Source organism: Rhinoderma darwinii, chromosome 3 (assembly GCF_050947455.1).
Source record: "Rhinoderma darwinii isolate aRhiDar2 chromosome 3, aRhiDar2.hap1, whole genome shotgun sequence".
NCBI classification, from domain to species: Eukaryota; Metazoa; Chordata; class Amphibia; order Anura; family Rhinodermatidae; genus Rhinoderma; species Rhinoderma darwinii.
The window spans coordinates 265,960,485-265,984,038 of NC_134689.1; the positions used below are offsets into that span (position 1 = coordinate 265,960,485).

General features: G+C 40.4%; 1 protein-coding gene across 2 annotated transcripts; it reads left to right on the plus strand.

Moving 5' to 3' along the window:
* Positions 1 to 9: 9 nt before the first annotated feature.
* Positions 10 to 22,120, plus strand: FAN1 (FANCD2 and FANCI associated nuclease 1). 2 transcript variants are annotated; one of them, XM_075857876.1, is made up of 15 exons: positions 10 to 240; positions 3,072 to 3,169; positions 5,899 to 7,115; positions 7,923 to 8,063; positions 9,399 to 9,600; positions 9,792 to 10,025; positions 10,278 to 10,409; positions 10,576 to 10,684; positions 12,886 to 13,005; positions 13,641 to 13,805; positions 14,506 to 14,671; positions 16,738 to 16,841; positions 17,266 to 17,457; positions 20,147 to 20,275; positions 21,593 to 22,120. In XM_075857876.1, the coding sequence occupies exons 3-15, from the start codon at positions 5,951 to 5,953 to the stop codon at positions 21,728 to 21,730; spliced, it is 2,997 nt and encodes a 998-aa protein (XP_075713991.1). In that variant the 5' UTR covers positions 10 to 240; positions 3,072 to 3,169; positions 5,899 to 5,950; the 3' UTR covers positions 21,731 to 22,120. The 2 variants fall into 2 exon arrangements, with proteins under 2 accessions (XP_075713991.1, XP_075713990.1); XM_075857875.1 differs by lacking the exon at positions 3,072 to 3,169.
* The last annotated feature ends 1,434 nt before the right edge of the window (positions 22,121 to 23,554 follow it).

The following is a 23,554-nucleotide window of genomic DNA, read 5'->3' on the forward strand; positions in this document are numbered from 1 at the left end:
ACTGTAACTTAGTATTGACGTTCCTATGTAAACATGGACGCTGCTTCTGACTGCTTTCCCTATACGCGATGCCACAGTATAAACGACTTAATTTAACGACCTTTAGGATACCAATGTCTTCGGGGTTTTTTTTTTTCTTTGTGGCTGTATTTTTTGTTTTCTATAAAATATTTTGTCCGTATACATAAAGCTTTGTTTGAACTCTGGGTCCAAGATGGCGGCGGCCATGTAGTGTGACAGGTAAACTTGATAGCCTACTCCCTTGTGTTATACTGTTACACGTGTATTGTCTCTAGCTGTCGTTCATTATATAGGACAATGTACAGAACGTATACGGGGATGCATTGTGTGGGCTGGGGAATTGGAGCTGGTGTCTGTAGCATAGTTTTTGAGGAGGATGTTATAAAGGGTTGTCAGACTCTAGCTGGAAAGTTATTTCAAGGACTTTTAGTCAAAACTACTAAGTTTCTGAATGTAAGTGTCAGGAAAAGGAGAAAAATTAAAGGCTACGTACACATTTGAAATGCAATTTTTTAAAGGGTTAATAGAAGGGTCCCCCATTACGGACCTCCACTGAGGAGGATCCAGCATATCCATGTATTACAGAGACAACCTATTGATTTCAATGGGTACTGTATAATGCTTCATGTGCCCCAAGGGGGTGCTGCAGAGGAATGTAACACTTGCTGCTAGATTTCCTGACCGATTACAGCTGATCACTGGGAGTACCCGCAGCAGCTGCTCAACCTGTTATCAGCTGATCGTCGAAGAACCCTTCTTTGAAAACCAGATTTTACAAAGTTGATAGACCCTATAAAAAGAATGTCTGTGTGCACTTCAGATGTTCTCGTTACATCACACACTGCGAACATTTCTCAATAGCTTTGTAATTGCAAAACTTACATAGTTGGTACGGTTGAAAAAGACACGTCTATCAAGTTCAACCAAGGGACGGGAAAAAGAGATGGTATGAAACAAAAATTCGACACATTAACATAGGAGCTTATATTTTTTAGTTCTAAGAAATTAAGCCTTTTTTAAAGCCATCTACTGTCCCTGCTGTGACCAGCTCCTGCGGTAGAATATTCCATAGATTCACAGTAAAGAAGGCTTGTCGCCTCTGCAGATTGAACCTTTCTTTCTCCAGACGGAGGGAGTGCCCCCTTAACAAGGGCGAGCTCCAAAATGCTACGCAATACATCACAGCTTGTCTCATACTAGACACGCTTCCCGCTAACACATGGCTGCCATACATATATATTACTATTTTGCTACAAAAAATTGGCACTAGTCTATAAGATTTGTTACAAACATTGTACATTGCTTTCCCACTCCCCTTTTTCATACATGTGGCAGAACAAGATTAAAATTGGCACATGTCTTTTGCTATTTTTCTAACAAATACCACCTATGAAGATACAGATGTTCCTTCAGCAGTTCTCCTGCACGGTGGCACGCCAAGCCACCCACTTTCAGGGGAAATTATTGAAGGAGCCACATCGCTTAACAAGTACTGTAGTCCCTTCATTCTAAGGATTGGTGGGGGTCCTAGCAGTAAAGCCCCCAGCGAATGAAGCGATCATTTCCTATAGTGGGAAAGCCTCTTTACTAGGGTTGTCTCCGCACAAACATCGATGATGGATCATTAGGCTATGCATTCAATGTCCCATCAGTGGTGATCTGACCACTGTTGACCCTTGACGATCGCTACAATAAAATATCACTAGTGCTAGTAAACCACTGCATCCTAACGGCTCGTCCCTTTTTTTATTTAGACGCCGCGTAGTTGGCCTTGGCTATGGGCAGATCCAGCAGTAGACAGAGTGGCATGGGTTACAGTGACTGGAGTCATCCTAACAATATGCCATGTATACTCAATACCCATAAATGTATGTGAGGACATGTCAATATCCAAAAGAAGAAATAATACAACTGCAATGTATGTACCATAGAAAATATAAATACTTTATTACACTGATCATAATAAAAAATTGGCCATCAAGACCTACAATTAGACAAACCATTAAAATACAATAATGTGGAGTTGAGTGAGGACTACACAAATAACATGCAAATGTCATATAGACACCATAGGACGTAATGCCGTTCTAGTGAACTACACGGAAAGACAAATTGTGTATACATGGATCAGTTATAAAGTACAATTGCATAAATACCAGGAAAACACCAAATATAAGGGCCCTAGAACCTGTACCAACCGGTTTGTTGCATGGTGAGCCTAAACACACAATCTCCACACCAAGAGCACCGACGCACGTTTTGCCATCCGCTTTTTCAAGGGGTAATGATTGGTGAGGTGGCTATCATAATAAATACATAAAATAATGGGAGGAGATTAATTCAAAGGTCCAATAGGAACCTGCTGCCTAAAATCTATGAGCATTACAGCTAAGACAAAACAGGTGTCACCTATACACACCTGAAAATAGGACGAACTGCGATCCGTGAATGGCGGACACTGCCGCCCCGAACTCTCCATCCAGGCGTCCGGAAGATGCCTTTTTGTATCATGTTTTTTTTCACTTTCTTATTTATGTTTTCACTTTTCACTGTGCAGGCGTGTTCACTCACCTCGCTTTCACTTTTTCCTTTACACTATTGTGTTTTAATTATTATTTATATTTGATTATTTGTTATCCTTGGATATTGTTATATATATATATATATATATGTATATGTGTCTATAACATCATGCAAATGATCTCTTGATTCTATTCAATGTTATCTACTGATGTTTTATTTGTTATTAACAAACATGCACTCTGCATTGAGTATATGCTATTGAACTAAAGGTATGCTGATCTGCTGAGCCACATCCGCTGCTTTGTTTCCCTCTTGTGCTTTGGGGGTCCCGGTGTGGCGTGTCTGCCTCGGTCGTCCTAGCATGCCTATATCTAGTATGTGGTATCCCCTGTTTATTGTTGTTAAGTGCAAAGTGCACGTATCTATAGTCCTGGCATTTTTGCCAGTTTCCAAAATGGCCACCCTGCGTCTGTGTTCAGTGCACACGCTGCCTCACGCTCTCCCTCCGACGCTTTCTTGTGATGCAGGTGCGCACGCCCACTCCGACTCTTCCGGATGCCTGGATGGAGAGGTTGGGGCGGCAGTGTCTCCGCCATTCACAGATCGCAGTTCGTCCTATTTTCAGGTGTGTATAGGTGACACCTGTTTTGTCTTAGCTGTAATGCTCATAGATTTTAGGCAGCAGGTTCCTATTGGACCTTTGAATTAATCTCCTCCCATTATTTTATGTATTTATTATGATAGCTACCTCACCAATCATTACCCCTTGAAAAAGCTGACGGCGAAACGCGTCAGAGTGGTGTGAGGGCTTATTTTTGCGGGAGGAGTTGTAGTTTCTAGTGACACCATTTTAAAGTACCATTTAATGTACTGGGAAACTGAAAATAAAATTCTTTGCAGGCTGAAATTGTAAAAAGCTGCGATTCCTCCATTGTTTTTTGGGTTTTGTTTTTACGGCTTTCACCGTGCGGTAAAAACAACAACTTTTTTCTGAGACTTAATACCATTAAGGTAATACCAAATTGATACAGTTTTTTTTTTCTTTTATATTTTACTACTTTTACAACGTAAAAACGTTTTGTTTCACCACATTCCGAGAGCCTTAACTTTTTTTTAATTTTTTGGTCGATTGAGTGGTGTGGGGGCTTATTTTTTGCGGGATGAGCTGTAGTTTTTATAGGTACTATTGTTCGGTACATACAACTTCTTGATCACTTTTTATTACATTTTTTTAAAAGCTAAGGTGACCAAAATACAGCGATTTTGGCATTTTAAATTTCACCGTGCGAGTTAAATAATGGTATATTGTAATAGTTCGGACTTTTACGGATGCAGCGATACCAATTTTTTTATTTTTCTTTACATTACTTTAGAGGAAAAATGGGAAAGGTGTTTTTTTTATTTTTGGCCTTTAAATATATTATATATTTTTTTCACTAAACTTTTTTTTTTTTTTACACATTTTATTATTCCCCCTAGGGGATTTGAACCAGCGATCATTAGATGTCATTTTTACAGGCTCCTGTAACCGCACGATCGCTGTTCCTGTCCATTAGTCCCGGGTGTCAGCTGTAATACACAGCGGACACCTGCAGCATATGGAGCAGGCTCAGCGCATGAGCCAGCTCTATATATAACCCCCCGCACCACGACATGCTATTAAGTCGTGGTGCGCGAAGGGGTTAATACGCAGCGAATGGTGCATAGTGAAAATTAAAATTTTCCACTGATATGCCATTTTAATGCACAATATGTTGTGCCCAGTTTGTGCCACTGAAGACAAATACCTCATACAATGTTGAGCGGGTTCTCCTGGGTAAGCTGGTGTTTGGGCACGCTGTAGGATTCAGAAGGGAGGGAGCGCCATTTGGCTTTTGGAGCGCAGATATTGCTTGGCAGTAGTTCTGTTTGGGGTTTTGCTGGTATTTCAGTTGTGGGGGCATATGTAAGATGTGCGGAGTACATCAGGGTATATGTAAGCTGTGCGGAGTACATCAGGGTATATGTAATCTGTGCGGAGTACATCAGGACATAATAAGAGGGTATAATAATGCGGTAAATAAATATTTATAGATATGTGGCCAGTGCCGCATTCTTATCAGCTTTTTTTTAACGCTCTGCACGATTTCTGTCGCCATATTCTGAGAGCCAGAATTTTTATTTTTTTTTTCTCCACTGTGTGAGGGCTTATTTGTTGCGGGACAATCTGTAGTTTTCATTGGTACAATTTTAGGGTGCATGCAATTTATTTTTTTTTTTGGCAAGCCAGGTGACCAAAAAAACATAAATTCTGACAATGTTTTTTTGTCTTTTTTTTTTTTTTACAGTGTTCACTGTTCGTAATAAATGGCATTTTACTTTATTCTGTGGGTCGATACGATTACGGTGATACAATATGTATATAGTTTGTTTTTTTCCATGTTTTGTGGCGTTTGCGCAATAAAATCACTTTTCTATGAAATAATGAATTTTTTGTGTCACCATATTCTAAGAGACATAACTTTTTTTTATTTTTCAGTCAAAAAAGCTGTGTAAGGGCTTGTTTTTACGGGACGGTTTTTATTGATACTATTTTAGGATACATGCGATTTTTTTGATGACTTTTTATTCTCTATTTTGGGAGGGGTGGTGACCAAAAAATAGTGATTCTGGTGTTGTTTTTTAATTATTTTTTTTGCGGCGTTCACCGTGCGGGAAAAATAATATTATATTTTTATAGTTTGGGACGCTACGAACGCGGTGATACCAAATATGTGTCCTTCTTTAACGTTTTCATTTTTTTTCTATAATAAAAGGCATTTTTGTAACTTATAACTTATTTTTAGACTTTTTTACTTGAAGACCTGCAGCACTGATGGCTTCTGTAATACATTACACTACCTAGGTACTACGCTGAGAGTCACACTGGTCCTTATAGGCTTTCGTGCATGGCAGACCCGGAGGCCGTTGTATGGCCTCCGGTTATGCCCTGACAACCGACTCCAGCACCCACAATCGGTCCCCGGGAAACTTTGTTGTAGCAACAAACGTTCCAGTTTGTTGTAGCAACTAATTTTCCCTGCGATCGCATAATCGGGACCTGAACCAATCCTGTCCCGATCATGTCTCCAGGACCAGAGGCAAGGGTACTGTGAGATGCCCGATCGCGCTTTTAACACCCACCGTGAATGTACTGTGGGCGGTCGGGAAGCGGTTAATCAATCTATTTCAGAAATTTGAAGATCATGTCATAGTAATATCCATTTTGGTTCTGAAACAGTCTAGTTGTGGTGTTTTGAGACATCTTAGAAATTTGTGCACATCTAACTTCATATACAGATCTACTAACTTTCCGTTTTTTATTCTTCTTTTTAGATGAAGATATACAAGGCTTAGTATGTGACCATAAAGGGTTTCTATTTACATTATGTCACAAAACAAGACCCCTGAAAAGAAAAGGAATCGTCTCTCCTTGTCTAAAAATAGAAAAAATTTTGCTGCTAAAGGCATTGCTACACCACCAAAATCTTCAGCATCTCCATCGATTGTTGCTCTCTTCAAAAATGCACCGGCGCCAAAACTTTCCTGTCCTCTCTGTGGCGAGATGGTACCAAGGTTTGGCTTAAACAAGCATATTGATGAGACATGCCCCAAAGCAAAGGAAGATAATGATGATGTAATACTGGTTGGTGATAACCATTCAAGCCAGACCACCTCTACATGTACAAGCTCTCAATTGCCACCATCACCTAAGACCACTAGAACCAAGACTAAAGTTAAAACAGACCCAAGTATCCTGGTCCACGTGAATAATGAACAAGCTAGCCCCTACTTTGGGACAAATGTCTCCATGAGAGAAACTCTTAAAGATGTAGAGGTAGTGGCAACTGTACCACTGGGAAGTCTTTCATCCAAGCTCTCTAGGAGGTATCAGACTCGTAAAGCTAAGCAAGATGCAAGCCGAGACCGGTTACATGGCAGTGTACGTTCTAATGACTGCAATGAGACCTCAGAACCACAAGTTCAAGAAGAGACATTCTATTCTGACCAAAAGACTGTGTCCTCAAGCCCTGACAATATTAAGAACGCACATGAAATGAGTAATAAGCAGGAATGCAATGAGACAATTGGGGATGGAGTTGAACTTCCAACCTCTAGTGAAGTTGACTCTTCAGAGCAGTTGGATGGAGTAACCGACCATAAAATTGACTCTTTAAAACGTAAGCTTGATGATGGGTTCCTTGGCTTAAACAACAGTCCTAAAAAGATGAAATGCAGCAATTCTTTGGAAACTCGTTCTGATCTTACTGATAACCGGAAGGGTGGTGATCATGCGTGTGTGTCTTCTAGTGAGGACAACAATAACATTCTTCCCGTGGAAGATCTTAATGTTCTTGACGAATTTCTGAAACCTTTTTATGACACCGAGAGTAATATTGTAGAAGGTCACCGTGAACCTGACCCCAGTATACAGCCCTACTACTTGAGGAACTTTCTAATGGTGCTGCAAATAGTAATGGAGAATGAGGAAGACATGAGTCTGTTCAGTGAAGAAGACACACTTGCCTTAACAACATTTTGTCAGCTGTCAGGTACACCTCTCTATTTCTCCATGCAATGCTGGACAAGGGTTTCCTTTTAATTATACGTTTTTATAGTTTCTCTTTTTATATTCTGTAAGAATAGTTTAATTTTGTTGCGTTGCAGTTAGAGAATGTCTACTGCCAACCCCCCCACCCCCTCCCAAAAACTAGCGTTTCTGACCAGTCCGTGTGTCAGCCATTGTGAACACCGTATATTGAGCTGGCATTATCTTGTTCTATGGCACGGTTTGCAACTTTATGCTTCGTTGAGACAAAAAGAGAAGGTGCCTTTATGGTAGGTTGATCGTGCCAGGCATTAGGTCTTCCACCCCATTCTGGATGTTCTCAAATGCCCAATAGCAACAATGGATCTCTAAACAATTCTTTATTAAATGGTATTATAAGGCTCTGCTCACGTTGTCATTCGTAGCCTCCATCAAGAGGTTCGGTACTTTTGACAGCAAGAACAGTGCAGACATTATCAGTCAATAGGGCCCATCAGTCGTTGTTTGGACCTGTGGTGCGACTTTCATGACACAGTTGTGGCTTATGTTATAAATGGAAGCCGTAAAGCCAGTGTGAATAGAGCCTTAAGAGTGCAGAATTACTGAATTAGAAAAGAGCTGTGTGGCGAAAATAGCAAAATAAATGTTAAAATGTTCAATCCCGAGATCACGCTGTGTTTACACTTCTGGCCGCATCTCATCAGCGCTCATCCCTTTAAAGTGTCCTCCATGTTATTTTAATGGTACGATCCGTTGTGTGTATGTGTGTGTGTTTTACTTGTCAATGCTTTCTTTTATTTTTATGTTAAAGAGGGGGGAAAAAAGCTGTACGTTCGGCTCTTTCAACGCAAGCTAAACTGGATTAAAGTCAACAAGATAGAATACACTGAAATTGGCTCAAATTTGATTCCCTTCATTGAAGAGCTGAGTCAGAACGGTTTCCTGCAGACAGGTATCATATTATTTGTATTTTTGCTTTGTTTTTATGTTTTTTCTTTTAATACGCTGTTACACTTCCTTTTAAGAGACCATATCCATTTATGCTAAAGTCGGAAATTGCGTGCAACTTTTTGGATTGGGCATTTGTTGTTCCGAGCATTAAGCCAACTACTAGCTGAAGCTGCGGCTGGGGAGGAAGTATCATCTTTTCTAGCTGGAGAAAGAGGAAATTTAGATGGAAAAAGTTATAGAACATAAATGATTTTGTTTTTTTAAAGAGGTTTGAATCCGACCACGGGCAACATCTGCATGGAGTTTGTATGTTCTCCCCGTGTTTGCATGGATTTCCTCCGGGTATTTTGGTGTCTTCCCACACTCTAAAAACATATAGATAGTTTAAATTGGATTGTGATTTAGATTGTGACCCCCCCCTCCCCCACCACCAGTAGAGACAGGGACTGATCTCATTCATGACCATCGCTGTTTAGCACTTCAAAATATGATAAATGAATAAAATACCAGAATAATAGTAAAGAAGTCTTTTTATTTCTAGCTCTTCTTCAGCCATAGTCTACCTGCCCTGAAACGTGATATAAGTGGAGATCTTCACGTAATTTGTTTAGCAGATAATTGTAATGATGACCGAAGAGACCGGGCATATTTATTTATTTTTTTTACTTTCTGAAGAGTACAATAGTAAATGGAGCTATAAAGTTTGCATCATTCACTTGCTGTGGGGCTGCTGGAGATGGCACTCGGCTATCTCCGGAAGCACCATAGAAGGTGAAATGAGCGGTGCACATTCACATAGGGCTCTCCGGGACCCCCGTTCTCGGTATCAGTGGGATCCCAGTGGTCGGACCCCCACCCATCCCTCATTTTACTATCCTGTGGATAGGTGATCAATTATAATTATGAGAGAACAGCTGTAACATTTCTTTCCTTGCTTTACATCCAATAATAAACCGTTTGTAACAAAAAAAGGACAAAAACTTCCGCAAGTAGACAAAAACTCCCCTACAAGTTCTTCCCTTTTGCCTGCTTTTCATACATGAATACCTAGAATTTTTTCACTCTAGCTCCTGGGACTGACAAGCATCGTCCCGAGCTTCTGCATAGTAGTGAGATCCAGGGTTGTCACCAATATACTGTCACGTCTATTGCTAAGCTGTGACCAAGCACATGAAGCAGGGAGCCTAAAGGATTTCCTAATGAGTAATTTCAATGGGGAATGTTGTGTTTTATTTTAAAGTAAATTTTCCCTTTTATAGATGTCATTTGTGCTTGACATTTAATATACTATTAATCTCCAGATGTTATTTGTGTTTCATTTTCTTGTTTTCTCTAGACAGTGAGTTGGAAGAGCTTTCTCAAGCACTTGATCTTCTATCTGCTCCAGAGCTAAAGAACTTGGCGAAGACTTTTCACTTGGCAAATCCTAATGGCCAAAAGCAACAGCTTGTCGAAGAATTCCTTAGACTTTCCAGACAGCGCTCGATCTTCAGTATGAGCAAGAATCAGTCTAGTATTCATGCTGCCATTCTTAAAAAGTAAATATGTGCACAGTTCTGTTGTAAAACGACCAATAATGCTGGTGAATTGCTTCCAATTAGGTAATGATATGAGAAATTATCATATAGGGGTGGGTGCCATTTTATCGAAATTATTTTTCTGTTTTGGTTTTCTTCTTAAGTTGTTTTTTAGGTTTATTTGCATTTTCAAATAATTTTCTTGTTTTCAGAGCAAAAGATGCTGCTGGGAGAGCCATTCGGGTCTGCAAAGGTCCCCGAGCTGTATTTTCTAGAGTTCTCCTCTTGTTTTCTTTGACTGAGTCCATGGAGGTAGAAGAAGCTGCTAGTGGAGGACAGACGTTGCTGTCCACCGTCCTCATGGTTAATATGGGGCGTATGACGTTCCCACAGTACACTGTACAAAGGAGTACTAGGATATTCCAGGACAGAGATGATCTCATAAGGTAGGGCTTGTATAACGGGTAAGTTGTGTCTATGTGCACAAAGTACTTGATTTGGTGTCTTTCAGTAGCAATTCTAAGAAATAACCTTCAATGTTTAGGAAAATTAGCGACCCCTAATGTACAATGTATATTAGAAGAAGGACTTTCTAATTCAACTGATAAGTGTATCTTCCTGTAGGCACTGATGTACGGAGTGGTTTTGACACCTTGTTCTTGCAGTATAATATACTTGCGTATTCTGGCTTTCCATAGATACGAATCTTCAATGCACAAGCTGATCGATATCGTTGTCACTATGACCAATGGGAAATGGAAAGAAGCACATTTGATGTTCCAGAGTGCAAGAGAGGACTGGGATCAGCTGAAGAACGAGCCCACTTTAAGGTATAGTCAAAATCCCTGACTATGGCTGAAGAACCGGCATAGACCGAAATCGAGAACTTGTTCTGAATGTCTTTCTTTCGGAGTTGTACTCTTATTGAAGATAAAGAACATTCCTTCACTAGGTGCTTTATGTAACGGAGCTGACATGGCTGTGTTCATTCTATAGGGACCATACAGAGCTGCCCTTGTATCTGCGCTGCTTTACTGTTGGCTGGGTGTATACAAGGATCCTATCACGAGGAGTGGAAATTCTACAGAGACTTCATCAATATGAGGTGCAGCTTTCTCTTCTGTTTCATCCTATGTAGCTTGGTCTTGAATGATTCGTGAGCCACTCTCGCATATTGAGTCCCGTACAAGGGGGAGGGGAAACATTTCATAAGTAAATCTTAGCGGACGTTTCAGCTTCCTCTTGTGCCGCAAATTGATCGTCCTTTTGCCTCTGCCCCCTTTTTACCCACAGTTCCCACAAGCCGCTTTTAGCAGCATTTTGTGTGAGCTCAACAGGTAGATAATTTGGACAAGGACTCTCCATTCTCTTTTCCCCTTTATCTTCTTTTTAATTGTTTTTCCCATATAAATATGTACACCCTAGAGCTGGGTAAAATGACCTCAAAATAACATCTTTTTTTTTTTCTCCTTTAAAATCAAGAATCGTCTAGAAGTTAAATGTTGATGTTATTTGCTAAACAAACGAAAATATTACCCAGAGACCATGCTTCTACAGCAGGGAATTGCATGCACAGCTATTTCATAATATGTACTGTTTATCAGAATTGTCCTCTAGGTATTAAGTGTGAACAGGGACAATTCTGACAATCCGTATATATTATTGAACAGCTGTGCATGAGGACCATTCTGAAATAAAGATAGACAGTCACTCTCCACTCTTTATATCTGAATAAACCACATTCTTTTACAGAAGGAAATGTCTTTATTGTAGAACCCCCCCCCCCCCCCTCCCCCACCTCTGACAGTCGGGAGCACTTGTGTGGGACTTGCAGGTCACCACATATCAAACTTTACTTTTCCAGAGTTGTTTCTTAGGCTGTAAACTCCACACTGTCTCGGGTGGTCCGGAACCCTTGGGTGGGGCATACAAGTCTCTCTGTAAGAAGCGCACCAGGATCGCCTCACATTGCTGACATGGGACTTCAAGTACAGTACCTTCGTGCTCTACACCTATAGATTGTCCGCTCTCCGGACCAAATCGTTCAGGCGCAGCTTCTTCCAACTTGCTGAACCTGTCCACGTGTCACAGAGTAAGTTCTCAAAGAAGGCTAGCGTGACTCTACATCAGGCTGCAACCAGCGCAGGGCGGCATCCAGACACGCTTCGTTGCTGCCTGATGTGGAGTCATTCTAGCCTTCTTTGAGACTTCATTCTGGAGGTGGATGGGGTTTCAGGGTGTCACTAAGAAGTGGGGAGATGCTGGAGTTGCTGTACAGATATCATCAGCTCACATGCTCCTCAGTAGTTAGAGGGTTAGTATGTGTTTATTCCTGCAGTGCCTGCTCCCATGTAAGGTGGAGATCCGCTGCCGTGGCGGTGAGCTTAAAGCGATCCTCCGGATTTAAAAAAAAATATATTAATCCTGGCGCATTGCAAGGGCGAATTCATCAAATTAATTTGATTAATCACTCAGCCCTAATTTACTCCTACCCATCTGACCGCACTTGTTCCTATTTTGTGTTTTTAAACTGCTGTACTACGGCTTCCACGTCTATTCTGACAGTTTTTGCATTCCCTGATAACTTACTTTAAAAATGACCTCTCAGCTCCCCTGACATCTCTGTTTTGGTAAACACTTTAATTCGCAATAAAATAATTCTGGATCATCTCTTCTTAGAATTATGCATTACACCATTCCTCTGAGATTCCTCCTGGAAATGTATGAATAAAGTGACAGCTGGGTGTTACCATTCCTTTTGTCAATGTCGCTACACACTGGCAATGTCCAGACAGTGCTGACCATGTCTGTCTGTGGGGGACGCCCTATTGACAAGGGGAATGGTAACACCCAACTGTTTAATATATGCATACATTTCTAGGAGCATTAACAGAGGAATAGCACAATGCAGAGTTTTAATAAAAGATGAACCCACATTATTAGTTCATGTGGAATACAAAAATTCACTAAAACAGACATGTCATGAGAACTGACCAGTTATTTTTTATTTGCTTACATCAGGTAAATGGGTAACATTTATATTCTCTTTTAACTATTAAATTATTAAATCTACTTGGTATGAAGGATGACTTGAATGAAGGATGTAGAATTTGACAGCCTTTTATATACTTGTCTATCATATCACCTCTGCCCCCTGTACATGTTTCATTCTTTAAGTCCTGATGTGTTTTCTTATGCAGCCCCTGAACCGTTTTCGTTGCCCGCCTCAGAATTTTATTGATGTCTTTTTGAAGATCTTTTTCCCTCTAAAATGTTGAGTAACGGAAAGTGTTTTTGGTATTGCAGGAAGCGGTTCAGTTACTACAAACACTATTGTCCCAAACTGTTTACTGTCCAGACAGTAGAGGGCGATGGTGGGATCGACTGGTCCTGAATTTGCATCAGCATTTGAAGCTCACACAGAAGGTAACTATACTGCATTTATTAATAGAATCTGGTTGTCACCATTGGTAGTGCAATATGCACATGTACAAAGACTGAAAACGTCTTGATGTTGGAAATCGCAATCCAGACCATTTGGCTTACTTTTGTTAAACGATTCTAAATTCATACAAATAATTTGATCTCTTCTTAAATCTGCTTCTGGAAGGTGGATGTGAATTTCTTGATGACATTTGTTTCTAGTGTGTTGCTTATTTATTATTGTGCAGGTACACGGTCACATTACGGTGTCCACTGCCTGCAGGCCTTACCGAGCCTGATCATTCGGATGTGACGGGGGACCTTGTTCTTTTACAATGGATGTAAAATCCCGGCTGCTCAACAAATATATAAGGATTTAAACCACATTTTGACACATTGCAGCTCCATCAACCATGACACTAACATTTGGGATCTGGCTGTGCAGGGAACTACACATATCTAGAGACCAGCCATGATCTGTTAACCATCTATGAGAAAGTTACTTCTGGATGGATAACATTGACTGCAAATAAGAAACTCCATGAAATGTGTAATAAAGCGAACTCCGTCATGTACATGTTTGTGTATTAACGAGTTATGTTTTGGTGTTGTACTCATTTGTTTGCACTTGTTTTTAGGCAATCACTTTTATTTTGGAGGGTTTGTCAGATCCCTTTGTACGAACAGGTCATCAGCTGTCCCTGTACCAACGGGCAGTGAGAATGAAAGACTCTCCAAGCTGCAAGAAGTTCCGCAATATGTTCAGTGAACTTCCAGAGATCAACGTAGAGGATGTACCACATGTGAGCTTTATATGGAATATGTCTCAGGGGTTGGCAAGTATTAAAACCTTGGGGCAGATGTAGCAATGGGTCACCTCTAAAAAAAAAAACTGGCCTTAGAAGGCATTGAAAACAGTTGCAGATGACCCACAATATTTATCAGCTGAAACATTTACTACAGCTAAGGCTCTATTCACACATTGTGCCTTATGTCAGATGTATATTTTTAAGGAAAAACGTAAGTATACTGCAAAAAGAAAAAAGGTTTTTGATGTATCCGTCAAATATATATTTTAAAAAGCGGTATTCAGTTGGTACATACAATATTTAGGTGCAGTTGGTAATTATTTGGCAGATCTTGTGCCTGTTTTATAACCGCTGTATTATTAGACGCACTTACCGCGAGCCTAGACGCAGTTTAATAAATCTGTAGCAGCCAATTCCGACATTCCTACGTCTGCCTCATTGTGGTTGGATGTGGACAGTGCGGCATTGCTGCTTATAACCTCTCAGGCCTTTTAGTCTTACTCGACAAGAATTTTAGTGCAGGAGTTTTCATTCTCCTTATGACTAAACGCCATTAAGTAGTTGGGATAGGTTTTGCAGGATGACATTCATTAACAGTATTCAGCCTATTGCCACCTAGTACCAGAGCATAATCTCTATTGAAAAATCATCTTTTTTTTTGTATAAGAAAATTTTTAATTTCTCTATTGAGCAGGTTACCATCAAAGGCACGATGTATCCTCAAACTGGTATGGGAAAATCTGTGTTCCTGATGGAGAACTTGGCTGAGGAGGACGGAGAAGACATAACTCTTTCCACTGTCATGTGTTCTGTTGAAGAGCTGGCGTTGGCACATTATAGAGAGCTTGGCTTTGACCAGGGTATGTTTATATGGAGTGTTACAATTCTTCTGCATTTAGTTATATACACTACCGTCCAAATTTTTATGGTCACTTATAATTTTACTTATTTTTGCAAGAAAAGCACAGTTTTTTTCAATGAAGATAGCATTAAATTAATCAGAAATACACTCTATACATTGCTAATGTGGTAAATGACTATTCTAGCTGCAAACGTCTGGTTTTTAATGCAATATCTACATAGGTGTATAGAGGCCCATTTCCAGCAACCATCACTCCAGTGTTCTAATGGTACATTGTGTTTGCTAACTGTGTTAGAAGGCTAATGGATGATTAGAAAACACTTGAAAACCCTTGTACAATTATGTTAGCACCGCTGTAAACAGTTTTGCTGTTTAGAGGAGCTATAAAACTGACCTTCCTTTGAGCTAGTTGAGAATCTGGAGCATTACATTTGTGGGTTCGATTAAACTCTCAAAATGGCTAGAAAAAGAGAGCTTTCATGTGAAACTCGACAGTCTATTCTTGTTCTTAGAAATGAAGGCTATTCCATGTGAGAAATTGCCAAGAAACTGAAGATTTCCTACAACAGTGTGTACTACTCCCTTCAGAGGACAGCACACACAGGCTCTAACCAGAGTAGAAAGAGAAGTGGGAGGCCCCGCTGCACAACTGTGCAACAAGACAAGTACATTAGAGTCTCTAGTTTGAGAAATAGACGCCTCACAGGTCCTGAACTGGCAGCTTCATTAAATAGTACCCGCAAAACGCCAGTGTCAACCTCTACAGTGAAGAGGCGACTCCGGGATGCTGGCCTTCAGGGCAGTGGCAAAGAAAAAGCCATAACTGAGACTGGCTAATAAAAGGAAAAGATTAATATGGGCAAAAGCACACAGACATTGGACAGAGGAAGATTGGAAAAAAGTGTTATGGACAGACAAATCGAAGTTTGAGGTGTTTGGATCACACAGAAGAACATTTGTGAGACGCAGAACAACTGAAAAGATGCTGGAAGAGTGCCTGACGCCATCTGTCAAGCATGGTGGAGGTAATGTGATGGTCTGGGGTTGCTTTGGTGCTGGTAAAGTGGGAGATTTGTACAAGGTAAAAGGGATTTTGAATAAGGAAGGCTATCACTCCATTTTGCAACGCCATGCCATACCCTGTGGACAGCGCTTGATTGGAGCCAATTTCATCCTACAACAGGACAATGACCCAAAGCACACCTCCAAATTATGCAAGAACTATTTAGGGAAGAAGCAGGCAGCTGATATTCTATCTGTAATGGAGTGGCCAGCGCAGTCACCAGATCTCAACCCCATAGAGCTGTTGTGGGAGCAGCTTGACCGTATGGTACGCAAGAAGTGCCCATCAAGCCAATCCAACTTGTGGGAGGGGCTTCTGGAAGCATGGGGTGAAATTTCTCCCGATTACCTCAGCAAATTAACAGCTAGCATGCCAAAGGTCTGCAATGCTGTAATTGCTGCAAATGGAGCATTCTTTGACGAAAGCAAAGTTTGAAGAAAATTATTATTTCAAATAAAAATCATTATTTCTAACCTTGTCAATGTCTTGACTATATTTTCTAGTCATTTTGTAACTCATTTGATAAATATAAGTGTGAGTTTTCATGGAAAACACAAAATTGTCTGGGTGACCCCAAACTTTTGAACGGTAGTGTATTTAATTCTTTATACAAATAGAAAAAAGTATTAGGGGTTTTACTGTAGAGCTACAGGGGCAATGTGTTCCTTATAGTCATGTTGCCCTGTAACTATGGGCTAGGTCTTAGATTATGCCATTGATGCGACTGAGACTGTCGGAAGGAGGGTTGTAACATGCCGCATCTTCATCCAACAAACAGCATTCAGGTAAAACGGTAATTTACAGCACGTTGTCTCGTAACTTCAGCAACACCGGAAACCAATGATTTTGTCTTAGGAAAACGGCTCCTCGAGTGACATTCTGCAGTTTGCCATATTGCTCTAGCATTAGTGCTCTGAGATATTTTGTACGATACATAATTAAGATTTGTTTGTATAAATATGAAAATGATTTTATGTATAATGTTTTTTTCTCCTTTTCAGGAATTCATGGGGAAGGATCCACATTCAGTACTTTGTATGGCTTGTTCATGTGGGATATAATCTTTATGGAGGGTATCCCTGATGTCTTCAGAAATTCCTATCAGGTATTTGTAACTCATTGCGTCAGTATGTAACTTTTTCCGTATGGTAGTGCGGATACAAGCAGACAGCGGCTGAAACATACATTTACCAGCGGTACTATCTACATATACGTGACAGCATTCAATGCCAGTGACTGTCATCGCATTTTTGCCACTATATATAGAAGGATGATAGTGCTTTTATTTCTCTCTGCGCGTTTGCAAGTGATCACAACAGTGTTCGGCAATCCAGGTAGAAAGCAGAAACCACGTGGAATACAGGACACTTTCGGGATTGCAGCACTCTTTAGTAATCATTTGCATATGGTACCTGGAGGAATAGGCTGACTTGGGGACATGGGTATCCTTCCCGATATATGGCTAAATATGATGCCAGAATTATTACAGTAGCTTTTATAAATGGTAAATTGTAGATATTGTCTTGCAGGCATTTCCCCTGGATCTGTACACAGACCGTTTTTATGAGAACAGAAAGGATGCCATAGAAAATCGTCTTCAGCTTCTCCAGGACTCGCGCACTGAGGTTCTGCACGACATGATGGCTGATGTGTGGAATACACATCTAGGAGAATCCGCACTAGTCAGCTGGGAACGTTTCTCCTCTCTGCAACAGGCTCAGGTATTGATAGACCAGTAATATGAGGCCCCCAATTTTTTTAGGGAGTCCGTCGCATATACAGTGGTATAACCAAGTGATGACATCAACAGTAAGTGGAGAAAATTGTTAGAACCTTTTTGAGATACATTGGAGTCCAGTGTCCAAGTGTAGCTGGGTTAAGGCCAGGATGGGTAAAACCGAACTAAAATCAAGTAGGGTTGATGGAGAAAGAGGAAAAAATACAAAGGAGGAGGGTAACTGTATTTTGTATTGGCTTTTATGTGAAACAAACACCATAGACCTTAAGTGTTTCTTTTTGTTTGGTTAATAACCGTTTCTCTAGCTAAGCTCTGTTTTCATTGAAAGGCTCTCCCTTTTTTTTTTTTGTAGGCAATGTGATTTACGCTTAACGGAATTGTTAACGGTTAGGCCAGGATCACGCATTCAGTTTTTGGGTAAATTTTCTTGGAGCCAACGTCAGAAGTGGATTCAAAAGGAAGGAAAGTTATAAAGAAAGTCTCCTTTCTTCTGCAATCTTTTATTCACCGAAGGCAACAAAAAAATTATGTGCGTGATCCTGGCTTAAAGTGAGATTACTTTTTAGTATGGAAGGGCCACACAGAAATACAACATTCTAGACCAAGAGCTTTCTTTTTTTTCAATCAAGTAAATTTTTATTGCAACATTTTTCGCAACATGGCTCCCCTATACAAAGTAAAAACAACATAATCCCCCCCTCTCTTCAAAGTACATATCGCACTGAACACAAAATTATACGAAGTACTACAATATAATGTACATGTCATTCTCCGTTCAAACTATATAAAAATATCAGAAGTACTGAGAGCGCCCATGAGAGGCCAAAGTGACATTTACCATCACGTATATAATAGAAGCCCATCATGTAATCGGTCCTAACCCAGCCGCAGCATCAGGTAAAGAGTCTGTCCCCGGTCTCTCCATCCAGGGAACTAAGATTTGGTCGAACGTGTTCCTTGCTTTCCGAGATATATATATTTTTTATTTTTTCCCCTTACGCGTTAACCAATTGACTTTAATCCAAAATTCCAATAGAGTGGGAGGTTTCTCATCTGTCCAGACCAAAAGCTTTCTAGTTCTGGACAGGACTAAATCTGCCAAATGCAAAGAAATGCTTAAAGACATTTTCCCACATTTAACACCTAGACACAGGATAGGTGATAAATGTATGATCACGAAGACCACCACAGATTATTAGAACGGGGTCCCAAGCCTCGTTCTTTCTCAGTACACTAACGTATTGAGTGGATTTTGAATGGAGCGGTGGTCACGCATGTCTGTTGCTGCTACATGCAAAGTCTACGGGAATGATCAAAACATCTGAACGCTGTACTTTCCGGTCTCTGCCGGCCCCATAGACATTGAGTGGAGCGGCAGTGGACATGCGTGACTGCCACATGTTAATTGTGGGAAAACCACCTTAACTTTTTTCAAATAAGGCTGTTTTTCACGCATATAACATCTTTTACAGCATTTTGTAGATTGTTTTTTTTTCTTTATGGGATCATTTCATTTGCAACCAAGTGCAGAAACCCTGTTAAAAGGTATGTAGCACATTCACATGTAAAGCGGGATCTACTTGGCCTAGATACACTTCCACACACAGTAAAATGTCCTATAATGCCCCATAGTGGCCTCCACACATTATAATGCCCCCATAAGTGCCCCTATACCGTATAATGCCTCATAGTGCCTCCAACACACACAATATAATGCCCACATCACATAGCTGCCCACACACAGTACAATGCCCCATGGTGCCTCACACACAGTATAATGCACCTATAATACCCCAACACAGTAAAATGACCCGTAGTGGCCTCCACACAGTAGAATACCCTCCTAGTGGCCTCTCCACAGTATAATGCCCCCCCTAGTGCCTCTAGCACACAGTAAAATGCCCCTATAGTATTTCCCACATAGTATAATGCCTCTATAGTGCACTTCACATATTCGAATTCCCCATACTTTCCAATAAAAATAGTAAAAAAAACAAAAATTCTCACCTATCCCTGTTCCCACAACGATTGGAAGAGACCCCTGTGCTCCTGTGGTATGAGCGGCTCGGCACAGACAGTCGCGATGACGTCACTGCATGGCACCGGTCTGTGCCGAGCCGCTCATAACCAGTGTTTACATTATGAATAGTGGAGCAGGGAGCTGACAGATACAGTTGAATCCAATGCTGGAGCTGGGAGCAGTGTCCTGAGAACGCAGATACAGCTTAAACCAGGACAGCGGGACACTGCCCGAAATCCGGCAATATCCCGCTGGATCCAGGACGGTTAGGAGGGAAGGATTTAATGCTTGATAGAGGTTGAGTAAAATACACAAGACTGGCATATTTTATGCCATTTTAAGTAAAATAGGTATTTGGAATGATTTGTGCCAAATTCATTGACCGCAGCACACCTCTTAATAAAGTTGGTGAAAGTTAAACTCTAGAGGCAGAAAATCAAATAAAATCTTAATTTGCACTATTTTCACTTCTTAAAATATGCGGCCTAAACTACATATCCTGGAGACCATGCCCACTTTTATTGTCCCTTTCCAAATTTGGCGCGTGATGAGAACATTTGCAAATCTGTTGCACCGTTTGTGTAAACGGCTTAGTCAATGTGTGGGCCAATGTCTCTTGTATTCCATGTGAGACTTGTTACTCTCCTCCCAGGGTCTGGTGTCCTGTCTTGGTGGATCAATATTGAGTGAAATATGCAGGAAAATGTCCAAAGATATTCGTCATTGTAAAGGAGGACTCCCCGATCTAGTGGTGTGGAATGTTCAGAAGAAAATGTTTAAGGTAAGTAGGTCTTTGCGGTGACTGTTTTATATACTCCTAGATCTAGCATGTTGTAATGTATTCCAGTAGAGTGTGTCATTGTATATGATCTCTATTCACTGCCCAGTTATCACCCCATCATCGCTGCTGGTAAATGAAAAGCTAAAATTACATTCCCAATCACAGATGGGTAGGGCAAGTCTTGATTTATTATACAAATAACTAATCCAACCACCAGGTGGCACTGTGTAAGCTGCAGCAATATGTAATACATTTATGACCACCACAATCTCCGATCAGTTCCATGGATAATACAACGGAGACTGCAGAGCAGCGGTGAACTCAAGCATTTGGACATCTAGTTTTTCTCCACATAAGTCAGAGAACGCTCTCTTTTTTGCTTATTTCATTTACAATTGGCGCATCCATTAAATACAAGCGACTATAAAGATCGTGGAAAAACTTCCCAGCAAATTTACTAAAAGGCAAAGGGTGGACACAAAAATATTGAAAAACAGTCGTTGAAGCTTTTATATCATTATCTGTTTGAAATGTTTTTTGTTTTTCTTTTTTTTAAATATTTTTTTTGCATGTGACTTAATCAAATATACAAAAGCATGCTTGTTCATTTTTCGGACATCTATCAGGTACCCGTATTCTTAAAACGTAGCTTCAATTTCGGAAAATACCGTACAATACTTAAGGGTATGTTCGGGCACCACAGGTTTTACTCTTTGCTTGGCAAAGGGTGAAAATCTGCAGCATTTAAAAATGGGCAGCATGCCCTGAAGTCTGCACCGGTATCATCCGCTACGTGTGGCTGGGGTTTTGTAAACCACATCCCCACGTATTGTACTGTAAACAGACTCAAATTTCTAGTGTAGAATCTCCAGCAAAAAATCCACGATGTCTGAACACACCCTAAAAGGGCTTTTTTTCAGTTTTATGTAAAAACTTAATTGAAAGTTCTATAACTTTTTGATCTATTTTGTATCAAGTCCTTACCATGTTTAAGATTTGTGCTGGCTGGCAGTGAAAGGAAACTTTTTTTTTTTTTTTTTTACATCGAGTCACGAAAGCTATTTTAATAATGTGCTTCCTATTACAGTGTAACAATTTGATTATACAAAGCTCTGTTCACATCTGCATGCCGTGTTTTGAGTGGTCCGTGTTTGACGGGAAAAGTAGCGGTGCAGGAATCCAAACGGACTCCAATGTCAAATTTCTTTTAGATAAGGTTTCCTTCCTACCTTTTGAAGGGAAGAGACTTTGGATATGGCAGTATAAACTTTTGTTTCCAATGTATAGCTTACTAATCCATTTTTTCATGTCTTGCAGCTGGTGGAGGTGAAAGGACCCAATGATCGCCTGTCGCACAAGCAAATGGTTTGGTTACATGAGCTGAGGAAGATGGGAGCAGATGTAGAAGTGTGCCATGTTGTTTCCATAGGAGCAAAGAGCAACAGACTGAACTGACTGCCCTGCAGTATAGTGTATATTAAGTGGCACTTTTCTTCTGTCTGCCTTTTCCACATGGTTCTAAACTAAGAGACTAAATAGAGAGGTAACCGCGTATGTGTACGCGACTCCCTTCTACCTACGTTGTTGGGTCATAACGCTTACTTGATGTTACGGCAGAGAAATTGGTTTTGACTGATGAATTACTACATTATTCGCAATTAAACTATTCCAAACTTTTTGTAGCTAGCCACAAGATCACTTTTTACCGGCACCTGCTCGAATGGAACTAAGTACAGGGAACATTTAATCCAGCGTATTTTATAATCTTGCACTTTTTCCCCATCACAGAATTCCAATATGTTGTAAAATTTCATAAAATTACTTTTGGGAGATATATATATTAAATTTAAATTGTGGTACCTTTTTTTTTTTCCACACACACACGTTGCAGCTGTTACATGTACTCCACATGGTAAATCTTCTCAAATCCGGAACATTAGAAAACCAAATGGGTATAAATGTTAATTCAGACTTGGCCTTAGGAGATGATCTTGTGAACAGCCATTTTCTTACAGGTTGCGCGTGCCTGAAATTATTTACTCCGTGCTTCAGATCTGATCTAAAATGAGGAGTTATTGTAAAGGGGTTTTCCCCCTCATAGAAAGTGATCGCATACCTTAGTGATATGATGGCAAAACCTTTTAACAAAACCACGTGTGCTTAAAATTTTGTGTACATGAATATTGCTTGGTAACTAAAGATCATGTAATAGCTACAGTTAGGTCCAGAATTATTTGGATAGAGACCAGTTTTGACATTTTAGCTGTTTAAGCCCATATTGATTATATAACTGTATATTCATGTTTTGGTAAAGTGCAGACTCACAGCTTTAATTTTAGGGTATTCACATCTTCGTTTTGAGGAAGGGTTTAGGAATTACAGCTCTTTAATATGTAGCTGCCTTTTTTTCAAGGGACCAAAGGTAATTGGACCATTATCTTAAAAGCTATTTAATGGGCGGCGTGGGCTATTCCCTCATAAATCCATCAACAATTAAGCAGGTAAAAAGGTCTGGAATTTATTCCAGGTGTTGCATTTGCATTTGGAAGCTGTTGCTGTGAACCCACAACATGAGGTCAAAGGAGCTCTCAATGCAAGTGAAACAGACCATCGATAAGCTGAAAACTATGACGAAATCCATCAGAGAGATAGCACAAATGTCAGGAGTGGCCGAATCTACAGTTTGGTACATTCTTGAAAAAAAAAAAAGAAGAGCGCACTGGTGATCTCGTGAGCTCCAAAAGGCCTGGACGTCCACGGAAGACAACAGTGGTGGATGATAGCAGAATCCTTTCCATGGTAAAGAAAAACCCCTTCACAACATCTACCCAAGTGAAGAACACTCTCCTGGAAGTAGGTGTTTCAGTATCTAAGTCTACCATAAAGAGAAGACTTCATGAGGTCAAATACAGAGGGTTCACCACAAGGTGCAAACCATTAATCAGCCTCAAAAATAGAAAGGCCAGATTAGACTTTGCCAAACAACATGTAAAGAAGCCGGCCCAGTTCTGGAACAGCATTCTTTGGACAGATGAAACTAAGATCAACCTGTACCAGAATGATGGGAGGAAGAAAGTATGGAGAAGGCTTGGAACGGCTCATGATCCAAAGCACACCACATCCTCTGTAAAACATGGTGGAGGCAGTGTGATGGCATGGGCATGCATGGCTGCCAAAGGCCCTGGGTCACTAGTGTTTATTGATGATGTGACTGAATACAGAAGCAGCCGGATGAATTCTGAAGTCTTCAGGGATTTCCTTTCTGCTCAAATTCAACCA

Excerpts from the sequence above, each read along its gene's own strand:
- FAN1 (XM_075857876.1), top strand. The coding sequence starts at position 5,951 with ATGTCACAAAACAAGACCCCTGAAAAGAAAAGGAATCGTCTCTCCTTG. Across the intron at positions 10,026-10,277 it reads GACAGAGATGATCTCATAAG|ATACGAATCTTCAATGCACA; the intron begins GTAGGGCTTGTA and ends GGCTTTCCATAG. Across the intron at positions 20,276-21,592 it reads TTCAGAAGAAAATGTTTAAG|CTGGTGGAGGTGAAAGGACC; the intron begins GTAAGTAGGTCT and ends CATGTCTTGCAG.